Consider the following 14,520-nt stretch of genomic DNA (forward strand, 5'->3'; position numbering starts at 1 on the left):
TCTATGGTTCGTGGATTATTCGGAGAAACGAAGTAAGAAATGTTGGTATCCTTCGCAGGTTGTTGGTTCGAGAATCGAGAAGTGAAGAACGGAGAGACTCTGGCACCGGCGGGGAATCCCTGTCGGAGATGCACTTGCAAAGATGGCGTCGTCACGTGCAGAGATCCTATCTGCGATTGCAGCGCCCCTGGGAGTCACAGGGACAAGTGCTGCCCTCAGTGCGACCCCGCGGCCTCCTGTAGGCACCAAGAACTTCATCACCTAGTCTTCAGAAGTGGCGAACGATGGATATACCAGTGTCAGACTTGCGAATGCCTGGTAATGGCCGATAACCTCAAAGATAACCCATCTTTTCTTAAACAACAGCACTTTGCAATCTCGTATAGAGCAACTACTCTATCTAAGATTACTTAGACCTTTAGTTAACCTCGGTTATGAAGTTTAATTGATATTCCTAATGATGTTATCACACGGTTTGTTTCAGTACGGCGAAATAGACTGCTGGCAGATGGAATGTCCACCGGTGACCTGCTCGAACCCCGTGACAGAGGACGGGGACTGTTGTCCTCGTTGCGAGGACGATCCCTGTGCAAGAGAGATGCCTGGAAATGGTACCTCTCTCTCGGTACTGACCAGGCCGCGACCCTGCAGCTACTCCGGGATTATTCACGACAGCGGCAGCTCCTGGCAGGACCCCCATGACAAGTGCACCACGTGCGAGTGCAAGGTAAGGAGGACGTCCGGCCTCGGTCACGTCGTGGGACCGAAGAATCGTCGGTCTCGCAGGATACGGATAGAATAGGGGGGTTCGTGAGGGAAGGGAGCTGCGAATCGTAGCGAAGAAGCTGTGGCCTGTACGATAGCTTGTCAATCTGTCAATTTTCATTGTCATTTACCTTCTCAAACATTGTCTCGCGATGCCTCTTTTCCTTGGTCCTTTTGTACATCGAACAGAGGCTTGTAAAATGTTGTTTACCGAGACTCATATGGGGTCTGTACAGATGGCGCTGCGTAGATGGCGCCACTGTGCATTTCAGTAACGTCTTGGCCAGAAGTTTCTTCTTATCGCGCTCTCTTTTCGCGCGAAATCAAGAGCTCAAGGTCAGTAAATAAACAAAAAACTAAATATCGCCTTCATTTAGCCGTGGATCTGTCATGCGTCTAATCAGTTGCGTTCGCTATGTTCCGACGAGGTACGACCAGTTGCTGTGCGGCAGGCGACCATTCAGAAAACATTAGTGTACATAACACACGTGGCGGATTAACATTGTACTTAACAGTCTTTCTTTCGTTCTTCGTTCTTCTATTCACACGTGCTTCGATCGCAATGAATTCGGACGTTGAATTGCTTGCGTTTTGCATGGAAAATCAGCAGCATCGATGTTACTAACTTAACACACGTGCAAATCATTGAATAACTGTAAATATATTTATGCAATTCTTTGAGAAACGAATATACTCTGCTATTAACATTCTGAGTTTGTGTCATGACACAATGGTGTTGTACTTACTGCCAATTTTTAAATAATCTTCCTGTATAAAGCATTTAAAAGAAAATTCGTATAGTCCTCGTTAATCCGGATTTTATGTGTTGTTTAAATGACTGAAAGTCAAAGATATATTTATGTCACTATACTCGTCGCTTCTGCAATAAATTATCCGCCACGTGTTTGATTAAAGTCACACACATCAGCATATGAATATACCTTGTTTTCTCGCTCTTTTTTCTCTCTATTTTCGTCTATATTCGCTATCATTTGTCAGCGTGTCAGTTGGTAACCCTCGTATAATACAAGGTGCCTATATACTGACTATCATTTGTTTCTAGTATGCCATTTATTTTTTGCGGTGTGTATAACGCGAGTCAACTTTTTGCAAGGCTATCTGCGCTAAAAAAACTTGCTCTTTCATACGCCGAGAGAAAAATCGCGGTCGTGAATCTTCGTTCGCAGTCTTTGAAGTACATAGCCAATGACATCGAGAGCCCCGTAACCTCACTTTTGTCTTAGTCCTTGACTTAATCCTAGCTTATACGAGACTGCTTAGACTAGTCCAGTATATCGTTAGACCGAATCCAACAGAAACTTATGTATAATTAGTTCAGACATAGCCTAACCTCAACACCTAGTCGAATTTGATTCGGGTCTAGATTGGAATTAGCCTAGACTACAGTTGAGCGTAGAGTACATAACCTAATTTCAATCTATCCGACGCTATCAATTAGGTCCATCGAGCGTCGATTCGACTCTAGTCTAGCCTAACTCGTGTCTAACCTAACCTATATGCATATAGAATCACGCCCTACTTCAAAGACTCAACGAAGTCTCGTTTCAATTATTTGGTAATACGTTCTCTTGGCGTGAGCTACCATTGCGTCGTGCTAGTCTTGTCATTATGCGAAATATCTGACGCTATATTCACCACTTGTAAATTACTTCAATTCGAGCTATCTGTTCTTTGCAATACCAGCGTACGAGACACGTTCAGGGGCGTCCCTAAGTTAGCCTAGACTATTCTTATGTGTAATGTTTTTCGTTGGCTGCCTTGCACGCGGCAGTGTTCATTATTATTACCATAGTCTTTCACCTTATGTGAGAAAGACGAGATTCCTGATTCGGCACCGTATATACATATATGTATTTACTATGCATGTCTATCCAATGATCAGAGTAATCACGTGCTGTACCTAACGTAGAGACGAAGGTCGTTATTATTACTGTTATCGTTGTTATCGTTATTATTTTCTGTAGTGACACGTAGTTGATTTGACCGACCGTATAATTTTTTTCTTTTTTTTTCGACCCATGCTCACTCTATGGATCAATTGTCAAGATGCTTTAACGAAAAGGAAAATTATCGTCGAATAAACCGTTAGCTGGCGTTAGACCTGAACGGTGGTCCCTTTCGAATTTCCCGCCAATTGAACACTGCCGCGAGAAGTAACCAGAATCGTGCGTGCGCAAGACGTAAAGCTCTGATCAACTTTTGTCCAGTTTCCATGAGACTCGTGTTAAAGACTTTCACTGCTTCGGGTCGGCCCTGCATGGATCGTGTTTTGATAACGTCTAATCGAGAGTGGATCCGACCTTGTTGCGACAGGAACGTGTAGCATGACCTCAACCTCGTCGATTCATTAGAATCCGCCTTAACCTTAAAAATTCGTAGATAAGCAAACATAACTGTCGTAAGTTTCGACGAAACGATGTAAAAAGAAAAAAAGAAAGAGGATATACTTATCTCGCGCGCAGAATCGGCTTGCATAGAGAACGATCCACGGAGAAACGACATGAAAGTTAGGTTAGGTTACTCGCGACGCCTGGAATGAATCGACGAGGAGAGATGGGCTGATGTGTTAAACAGATTACCAATTAACATCGAAAGAGCGAAACGTGTGCTGTGTAATCATGCTGCGAAATTCTTATTTCCATGCCATTTCATACATACGTACACACATCGGCCGTGAATGACTAACCTGACTAGCCTAACGATGGGTATCCTTGCAGGTGCCGTACTGCGCCCAATTGGTGAGCAATAGCGCGTGTTGTGTGCATCGGTAATCACGTCACTTCTACCTCACCTATAATCTTCTCTACCCGCCTCTTCTTCTTCTTTTTTTTATTTATTATTAACGTCTTTCTCTCTGTTTTACTTGCCACTCGTTTTAGCATCCACGAGCTCGAATGCTTTCGTCCCCCTCCTGCCTGCTTTCTCCGGTAGCACTTTTGGTACCCCCCTTCGTCCAACTCCCACGCTACCCGCTGCTTCTCGTCTCAGCCCCCACCTTTCGACTTTACTTTCTGTGTTGTAACGTTCGTCTAGAACCCACTAGAGGGAGTTACCTGCGTGTTCCTCCGTTCATCCGTTCGTAGAGGTCTCTTGCGTTCGTTGATCGCCGCACGCTGGTCACCAGGCTTGAAGTCTTTCCACCCTATTCTTGCCCCGGGTTGCGCCCACTCGTCGTCTGTGCCACGTGTTCGTAGAGTTGGTCCGAAAATGGACACTGGAAAAATAATTCGGTGCAGTTATTATTTTCTTGGTGATTTTTAATTCGGGAATTTTTGTAATTTGGATCGGTGAAGTATTGATATATTTAGAAAATCGAATATGACAGGGGTCGATACGATTATACGACTCCTTGGAGAGCGTGTGGCATAGACTGATGGCAACAGCCCAGCAAGAGGGTGCTAATTCTAAGGGTGAATCGCGAGCACGTCGCATGTTTCGTATTAAGAACTATGATCTTGATCGATCCGAAGACGATTGTTTCTTGCAAGAATTTTTTAATTTTAAAGAATGCCTCTAAAAATGACTAGTCAACATTAGGAAATTGACAAATGGGTTATTTAATTTTTTTTTTTTATCGCAAAGAAGATGGACGGTAATTATTTTGTTCCCTAGAGATATATTGTCGAAATAACGATGTGACATTTTGTCGCTATTTTTGAATTCGATATTCCTCGATTATAATGTTCTACTATTCGAAATATATGGTTTAAATTTGTTATTATTATTTGAACATTGATTTTCTTTTTCGTCGATCGTTCGATCAAGAAACGTAAGATCCTTCACTTTAATTACAATGACTAAATGCACGTTTACAATGATTCGCATGCACCGACTCACCCCACGGCTCTTTTTCCGACTAAACAATTCAGTTGACGTGTCACTTGATTCAAAAACGCACATTCGAAGATGCACTTTCGTTGAATTGGAGAAGAAAAAAAAGAATATTTCGAGTTTTCTAAATATTTGGTATCGGTCGGGGCGCACGACGCACGTGGTGACAGACACACGCACACGTACACACATACATACACACACAAATTGCATTTTGATCCGTTCTTTTGTCTTTCTTTCTTATTATTATTGTTATTATTATTGTTATTCTTATTGTTATTATGGTTTCGTTACACTTGAGCCTCTTTTGCACCCTCCTCTGATCTGCATTCGAGATTCGATAGAAGCACCAAGAGTCTCTTTCTCTCTGTTTATCGAGTATTATTCAGCTATGATTCTGGCAGAAAAATTTCAGAATGGAAATAAAATGAAATTTTCATACGGAAAAAGTCAACGATAATAGAATTTCATGGTACACGGTCGAAAATACGACAAATAAGATGTACCTAACCTATAAATTTTATACGACATAACCTATAAAATCATTCTCGAACGAGTTCAAACAAATTCTTTTTAACAATTGTTCATATTTAATGGTACGAAATTGATGGAAATAATAATAATTAGCTTTTCTCTTTTCAAATTTCGTAATTGCAAGTGAAGAATTCGAAGATTAAATCGGTCTGCCAGAATCGTGGGTGAAAGTAGTGATAACCTAGACACGGTGTCGTTAAGGTGTCAGATACATACTATGGAAATTCATTGTTTTGTCCCCCGAATGTCAGAGCATGATTGTGATGAGTCGAGTTCTTGTAATTTGTGCTCGTGAAAGCAACATTTTTACCGACCGAGAGGAAGGGGCGTCGAACCTGGGTCATCGGCTAATGGAAGACGCGGATTTTCTCCACGACGGGACGCCGCAGTTCTCATGAAACAATGAATTACATATTATGTGGAGGATTACCTGAGTATCCCCGCGACGCGAAAAGTCTTGGACCAACGTTGTGAGTCGACCGGGCTGGCTAGAACATCCGCGAAGACCTGAGAACGCGGATCCTTTCTTCACACGCTTCCTCACGAAAGATCGACGCGTATCGGGATCATAAATTCGCTGTAGCAACCAAACTTGTCAACATCGTACCGTAGTCGTGCACGTTCATATACGAATACGAACAAGTTTCACGCAGAGAGGAATGCACCGTTTTTGTCCTTGGCAGGTTTCAACTTCATCCTCCAAACATACGAAGTTATTATTATTATGAAATCCGCAAAAAAAAACAAGCGAAACCGTACCTACCACGATCGCTAGGTTCCCCGATCATAGTTGCCCGGTTTGAATTTCCCGCTTCGTCCATACCGCACCGCGCACCCGACAGATGGCAGCACGCACGCGCGTACCAAGACTTTTCGCGCGGTCAGGGGAGTACCCGCATTGAGATTCCGCTAAAAAAAAGAAAAAAAGAGTCAAAAAGAAAAAAAGAAAAGAAAAAAAAAGAAAGGAAATAAATATAAAAAAGAAACGGAAGAGGGCGAAAGTCAGGCGAACATGACACAGTCGCTTGGTCCCGTTCGTTCCGCCGGTGGCTAACCCAGTGTCCAACGAACCTCTCCGTAGGACGGGCAGCTATGCTGCAGCTACGATTACGGCTGCGCTGGCGATCTGGGCAGCAACGAGCAGCAGCAACGTCCTCCAGTCGTTGTTCCTGAGCCTGTCGTACGCGGTCTACAGGGCCCTGCGGGGCCACCGATGGCTGACAGTGCACCGGAAGCAACTCTATCAGCGGTTACCGCTTCCTCCCCAGCTGGTGCAATGCCAGTCACCAGCGCCTACCTCCTGTCGGCCTCGTCTTCTTCCTCATCCGCCAACAACGTCGCCGCCGATGGGTCCAACATCAGGAAAGGTCACTGGAGCTTGCAGAACAACCTGCCAAAACCATCCCAGCAACAGAGGGACGACCGCCGCGTCAGAATGCAAGCACAGCAAAAGCAACAGCAAGTCATACCGACAGCCAGGTACCAGCTGGCCCCTGGAGCAGCGACAACGTCGTCGTCGACGCCTGAACGCGCTACACCCGCGTCGACGTCGTCGACGACGACGACCAAGGCTTCGGTCCAGTACGAAGCCAAATCGCAAACGTCTGCGTCGCGACGTCAACGGGCCAAGGCGCCCAACAACGCTCTCGGAAGCCTGCGTCAGCGTGGCAACGCGTCCTCCATTACCTCCTCCTCCTCATCCTCGTCGTCACCTTCGTCGTCCTCGTCGCCTCTCGCGATGCTGGTGCCCTCTGGCGCGAGCCTCGACCCCGAAGCGGACAGCGTCTCGACCAGTAGCAGCAGCAGCAGCAGCGCCATCAGCGAAAGCGTGGTCGCCAGCAGTTACCGTCAACCGTCATCGACAGGAGGGCGCCACCGGCGCAGCGACGCCGGGGAGTCCGTGGCGCGCGACAGTGGCGCTACCTGAGGCTGACGCTTGCGTGGACAGCTAGAAGAGACAGAAATGAACACTGGCAAGGCATTCCAGGGGGTGTAGCACGGGAACTGGGCCGCGGCCCGATGTAGGAGCGAGCGGAGAAGCGTTCTCTATAGTCACCTGATCGTCTAATTGAGGGTGTCGTCGAGGGAAGCGAGTGCATTGTACAAGAGGAACGCGACCACGAGACGAATCATGGGCCAGTCCGTTCGGATCCTTCCATCTGCCGATCATTATGGACAACGAAGACGACATTAGTTTCTTCGGCAAGATCGATCCTTCTGCAGCTTCCAGGGATCGCTGGGTACCGTTGGATCGTGGGATGTCTTATCGTCCATAGTCTGTGCTTGTCCGACCGGAATTCGTGACAGATCGTGGCAGGGATTATCGATACTCGAGGCTGGATCTAGGTTAGGTCTGTCAAGTTCGATGCTTCGAGGACACGGTGTTCAGCGAGGATTATGGTCGACCGTTCGCGGGGAAAGTTAGGTGTGCCAAAAACGCGAGCCTGCCAACAGCACAATGCCCAAGCTTCTGTAATAATGGCGGATTTCACCTTCCCTCTGCTCAGTTCCTTTTTTTTTTTTGTCTTTTTTTCCCTTCTGGTCTTTTCGTCCCCGAAGGTGATTGACGACAGAGGGCGGGTCCGTCGTTGTCGCTGGTTGTCGATCGGCCGAAGCATCTTTCCTCGCGGTTGGCGCTGGGTCAAGCATAACACACGAGTGACAGAGAATCGAGAAACTGAGCCCGCGACGCGCGGTGTCCTCCGAGGCGTTCTCTAACGAAGCAGCACCGATCGCACGCTTTCGCGATTCCTTTTTTCGGCGTAATTTCCATGTTGAACAGGTAGCGCACAATATTTGGGCCTTATACAAGTTACAAAGGGGAAACGAAAAAGAAAAAAAAGAGAGAGAGTACATTTGTCGTCGCTTCGCCAACGGGAGCCTCACCGTATAATTTCAGTCCCCTGTCTTAATGGCGAGACGAGGAAATAAGGGATAAAAATTAAAACGATAGGAGTTAGTAATTTATCGTAAGGAATTGAATATCCCGACGAGATGGGCGAAGGGAAAAAATCGAACAGCGTTATACATAGGAGAATTCCGTAATATACTTATTAATATATACAAATTTATATATATATGTATATTATATATATAAATATATATATATACGTGATGTATATTCGATATACGGATCACGCGAGAAACATTGACGATTCTATTTATAGAGTGACGCGAATCGAGATCGATCTTGTCAATTGTAAGAGAGTAAAAAAGGAAAGAAAATGGTACACATACACGTACATACACAGGAATAAAAAGAGTACTCTACGATGGATCATATCTCGTGACAATATAGGTAATCGTGCTATATAAACCGAGCGACGATAATGCTATCGCGCGGACATTGTAGAACACGTGTTTCTCGGTGAAAACGGAGACGATTAATAGATTAAAAAAAAAAAAGTGGATAAAAAACGTATAGTCTTTACGCTTGAAACGTTAACGTTTAAGGGTCATCGTTATGTATTAGGGTAACGCAGAGATTTCGATTCTCGTGGAGACCTCGAGAGAGAGAGACAGTCGATCACAGGCCGGTTCAGTTTCTCTGGTTCCGAAACGCTGACTGGTTTATGCCTGATCCACATGTGTCGAGTCATAGAGCGCGTAACCTGTGCCTCCGAGGACTCAGCAGCCATTGGCCCTCGGGTTCCGCTTGCGCGGTGACCGTTGAACGTTTACCCGTGTTCGTTTATTTGTTTCCATTAAAAAATTACCGACTCGTTTGACAGAAATTATCGTTCGATGACACCTGCTTATCGCCGCCATACACAAGGTAAACTCGTGAATCCGTTCGGAGGTCTGGTAGAAGGTTTTTAGGTTAGGTTCCCGATGTCAGGATGAAGCGGGAAGCTCAGGTTAATTAGCGAGTTTGAGGTTATGTTCGTACGGTTCGACGCGGGCAAATGTTTTCAGGTAGAATCTGGTACACGTTCAACCGGTCACCGGTGCAATTGGGTCTCCTGTTCAATTATTAGTTGTACACCGGACGATGAACGTGCCGGCTCGCTCGAACGATTCTTTATCTCGCTCAACCCGACGCGACCACTATGACTACATTCCTCCTTGATTAACAATAAGTAGGCATTAAAATGAGAGAAACATATAAATATAAATATATATATAAATATATAAATAAATAAATAAACGAACAAAGAGAAATGTGGATAAATAAGTAATTAAAGGAGCAAGAAACGGATGGATAAATAAATAATTAAAATAAACGAATGGATACACACACGCACACGCGCACACACACAAACACAGATACACATGTATGTATACATATACGAATGAGATAAACAGTGAAGCGCTCGGACAAATTAATCAATTAACGATCAACTCCTGGCGAAATAGAGCGTGCTGAGAGGGACTTGTATAACGTGCATTCGTAATCGTTTATTCAATGTGCAATAACGTAACGGTAACGGCTTAATTTGTAAAGGGAACTCCTATTAGTCGCGCGGAATCAGTGCTGCTCCACGTTTAACGGCGGATTTTCATTAACGCGATACGAAAGTTCACGAGGGTCGCGTGGCTGTCGCTTATCGTTCCGCATTTTCGTCGTTCTTTGATAAAAATGAAATACTTCACGTTCCCTTAGGGCGGATCTTCAACGAAATTCCACGGAATGCTTTCGATCGGTGAGATTTTGGCCGGTAAATCGGTGAATCGGTGCGGGGAGCGGACATTTTGCGTTACGTTTCGCGACACAAGATGGCGGCCAGTCACGCGACGCCGTGTCACCGCGCATGCGTACGAAGCGGCAACGGACTCGTTGCGACATTTTTCTACGCGAACACACGCGATTCACCATCGCGGGATTGAAAAGAGGCACGAAAGGGATCGGTGACGAGCCGCGTGCACTTCGTACGTGTGTATGCACGCGCTGCACATACACACGCGCATAAATGAACGGAGAAGCGTGCATCGGGTGGAGGAAAATTGGAAATTAATCACCGTCGTCGAGACACTGATCGATGAACACGCTGCGTTCCTCCGATTGTATATAAGGTGCGTAACGTGTTGGAGTGACCACCGATATTAGCAGGGCGTATTATACATACACACACGCACACATACACACAAACACACACATGCGTATATACACACTCATATACAACCGTGGCTACTCGCCGTGCGATTATTTAACAAACGAATGAACAACCTGACAAGACACCAGGAGCAACAACAATGTGCGACATGAGTTTCATAACGAGCGACGAAGGGACGATGATGATAACGATGACGAATGATGACGAGAGAGAAGGAATCGGTCTCGAATGATTTCCATCGAAATTAATCATTAACTGCTGTGTGAAATTTTCCAAAATCAACACCAACGTCGAATTTCCTCTCTCTCTCTTTCTCTCTCTCTCTCTCTCTCTCTCTCTATTCTCTCTCTCTCTCTGAGTCGTTATATAAATTACATACTCTCTCTCTCTCTTTCTCTCTCTCTCTCTCTCTCTCTCTCTCGTTCTCTTCGCAACGTTTGTCAGAACTTGGACGAGGAAAACGGGACGAAGAGATCGGCGCGTCGTATCGTAAACTAGCATACAATTAATTGATAAATAAATAGAATCGTATTACCTATTGTATTATCGATAAATAATCGTGTTAAGCATTTACGACGAATTAATATCGAGGAACGGGGAGTATACGGGGAAGGACGAGTCTAATTATACACACATAAGCGGAAACGCGTTCGGCACAAAAGAAGAAGAGGAGGAGGAAGAAAAATAAAAAAAAAAAAGAAAAAAGAAAAATCGAAAATCGTCAAGAATTAGAGGCGATACTAATTACTCGAGGTGTACTGCCTTAGGTGTAACGTTGCGCGGCCGGAAGAGGAGAGGAGACGAGTAGGATGCCCCGTTGCCAGCTTTCGTTCCGGTGATCGCACTTTCATACCATCGTCTAAGATCGTTCTACAGAGAAAGTCCCGCTTGGTAATCACGAATTCTGAGTTCCAGGGCCTGTCAAGATCGCAGTAACAGTCTCGCTAAATTCCCCTCCCGTTTGTTTCATTAGGTTAGCTAGAACCCTGGTCTAGACTACCCACAGGTAGCGGAACCCTATCTTTTATATCTGACCTCCATGTGATGGAGGGCTACGAAGTCGGCTTGGCCTAATCCTTTAAATCTGTATTTTATAGAACAGTTTTGACGTACCCAATTCCAAAGAATAGACCCGGAGAATTTGAACTCGCAGCTTCGGGCGCCATGATGTAATCATGGGCCCCCTCCCAAGGAATTGACAGTAGGTCTGGCAACGTGGCATTCGTCCGCCATCATCCGCGCGTTGTTCTTCGTTCGATTAGACAAGATAGCCAAGACAGGTAACGAGGTAGGTAGGATAAGTAGGTCGGTAGGTAGATACCCGAAAGCAGGGCGGCGATAAACAGAGCCAATGTCGCGTGCCATAGCGGATCTAATTGTATAGCGTTCACTCGTTGCTCTTCATACTTTTGGATAGACTCGAAAGCCCGAGAAAAGAAACAAGAAAACGACAAAAAAATGACACGGAGTATCGACAAGTGCGAAAAGACGGGACGCAGTTGGATCTACCTTCAGTGGGAAGAAAGTTGACGAAGAAGAGGAAGCAGGAGCTCTAAATGGACTATAAAAGGAAGAGGAAATAGTTGAGAAACAACGGGAGATCTGCCGGAGGACTTCTTTTATAGTGTTAATTATTAATAACAGTTTACCACGTTACTCCTGACTACTGTTAGTTAACGCCTAATTACTTATTACCGAAGTAACTAACTACACAACGACTAACTAGTAAGCGCTTTTAAATTAAACGAGATTAACGAGGATCTACAGCCAGCCTAGTTTAATCCGTGCTAACACGTAGACGTTACTACCGTTACTATCTACTGGCACTAATTGTTATCATCTCGTAACTATTCCGTTCGATTTCGTCGTGTGCAATCGGTGGTGTCTGCATAGTCTTCCGTGGCCTAACCTCAAGAATATAACCTACAAAAGTGCCCACGCGGACACCTCTGTACAGGGGTCTCCCGATTTTGATAAGTGACAGATTTCGAGTAAAATATTCCGCAGAAAAGTTGGCCAAGTCGATTAGACGTTTCGTTAAAATCGTTCCGAGTATCGTACCCAATCTCTCTCTCTTTTTACCTAGCCGCGATCACACGGTTGTTATGTCTCGTGGCCACCGGAGCGACTGCAGCGCCGCCATGCGCGTGCTAGACGTACTCATACCGAATCAGATGAATCAAGCGAACCCGCTGCTAGTGTTTGCCGTCTCGATACACGCGCTAGTGGCTGGCGCGATCGTCACTGCCGGGACTATCATCGTCATCTTCGTTCATTCGATCATCCGATCAGGGTACAGGCGGCCAACGCGTCGAGTGGACGTCGAGTTTCTAATTGTTAACCACGTGCTCTACTAACGTTGTAACTCGTCTATGTACTAAAACTTGTCGCTGTCGATGACCACAACGCGACACAGGTGTTTTTCGTACGCATCGATCGAAATCGTGAGCGGCGGATAGAGAGACCAGGCGTCGGACCGACACGACTGGGAGGGGACGAAATCGAGTGCTTGCGTCTACGCCGCCCTCTGCATATAGGTGTACGCTACCTGGTGATGTGACGTCGATAAATTCAGTTGGACTGTGCGAACGGGAAACGTGGAATCTCGCTCTTCCAGTGTGTACTGATCACCCTTCGACTGCCATACATTCAAATTTCTGCTGTTTAGGCAAACGTATTGGGATACGTTTGGTTGGAAAAAAAGATGGTATAACCTCTGTTGCTTTTTAAACATGAGTTTGGTTACATGGAACTGTGAATGCGACCGTTTACAATGGCACGAACGACTCTTTATACTCGTTTGCGGAGCGACTGAGGGAACCGTTGCGAGTGAAGTTCGTGTGAAATAAGTTAGGTTAAGTTTGGTTTATCAACGAGTATAGAGAATCAGATGGCGCCACTAGGATCATGTTCCGGGTATTTCTGGCCTTCTACCGATTTTACGATGTCATGTCACTAACCTCACGCCGCCCCCGTCATTTCCACCTGTCTTGTCCTTCCTCCTTCCCCACATTCTTCCTTCAGTCGCCAGTATCGAGTCTCCTCGAGCGAACGAAACGTTCTCTGACCGAACTGAACTCGTTTCTACCCATTGCTCACGATGAACCCACGTAATCACCAGACCGCTGACCAATACGAAAGCAATCGAGCTGTCCGAGGTGATTGACTGACTGAAAATTCTTGTTGGCCCTCTATAGACCATAGTTCCTAGCTCAACTTAATCCCAAACTTAAACCACTAGCCTAAGTTTCATTCAGACGTAACTGAAACGTGTCGAAGACTTAACTCAGGCCTAACTTAATCCTATTGCGGTATAGACTTAGCCTAATCTGAAACTTAACTCACCCTAGTTCAGATGAAATTCACTATAGTGCGGTAACTTAACCTCACAGACTTATTAGTCCTGTGCTAGTTCGGGCCGGGCTTTAGAGCCGGGCCTAGCCGGTATATAGCGCTAATCTAACGTTAATCGTTGTAAATTAAGCCTATAAAGGGTTCAATCGATTAAGGGTTAACGGAGCAACGATTCTTGGACTCGATTCTTTCTTATTGGTCGCGGAATCGATTGTAACCGCGTGCAACGATTATCTCGAGTGTTTACGTCGGTCATGGACTGAGGCTTGGTGCAGAAAGGAAGTGTAAACGAACATTATGTGTAAATCTCGGATTCCTGGGATCCAGAATGCTATATGATAAAAAAGAAAACGAAAAAAAATAAGAAAACGTGTTTCGAGCGTCGCCCGGACGAATAAAAAGCAGTTACTATACCCACAGCTTTGTTTTTTTCTCGTCTCACTGATGGCTCACCAGATTCATTTTATCCCCTCGAAGTCACCATGTCACTCAGTTCCTCCGTTATCTAAGAGTCATCATCGCATTTAGTTGAAAGAAGAACAAAGGGCAGAAAAAAAAAATATATATATATATATAACGAAACGACCTGTATTAATTTACCAAAATCGTTGGGAAAATTCCACGGCGACGTCCATCACGTTTCCATGCTTGTTGTGCGACGAATGTTTCTATGTACGTGTACAACTTTAACTCGATAGCCTACGAAACAGGGACGGATCCAGATTCGTAAGAGTGAACGGTGGGGACGGTAACCTAACCTCTAAATCTCGGCCACTGTATCACAGCCGAGACGTTAGAAACGTAACACAATCCCTTCGTTACATGGATATTAAATTTAGTTCAGCCAACGAATCGTATTTTCCGTTTTGCGGTTGGCTATTTTGAATGCGCCAGTATTCCCGCCTTTCCCCCACTACCGCTGGATCCGGCCTTGCCTACGAATTATTGTACGGTATCGCCG

The 14,520-nt window shown here is 45.4% G+C and overlaps 1 protein-coding gene across 2 annotated transcripts in view; it reads left to right on the forward strand.

Annotated features, from left to right (window-relative positions):
- Positions 1-7,322, forward strand: part of LOC108552919 (protein kinase C-binding protein NELL1) — a 79,272-nt gene extending 71,950 nt beyond the window's left edge. For both annotated transcript variants that reach the window (XM_017907607.1, XM_017907605.1), the window contains 3 exons: positions 59-318; positions 485-727; positions 6,233-7,322. In XM_017907607.1, the coding sequence (XP_017763096.1) occupies positions 59-318; positions 485-727; positions 6,233-7,078 (1,349 nt within the window). In that variant the 3' untranslated portion in view covers positions 7,079-7,322. The remainder of the gene's footprint in view (positions 1-58; positions 319-484; positions 728-6,232) is intronic.
- The last annotated feature ends 7,198 nt before the right edge of the window (positions 7,323-14,520 follow it).

The sequence above is a fragment of the Eufriesea mexicana genome, unplaced genomic scaffold, assembly GCF_001483705.2.
Source record: "Eufriesea mexicana isolate 0111107269 unplaced genomic scaffold, ASM148370v2 scaffold8420, whole genome shotgun sequence".
Lineage (NCBI taxonomy): Eukaryota > Metazoa > Arthropoda > Insecta > Hymenoptera > Apidae > Eufriesea > Eufriesea mexicana.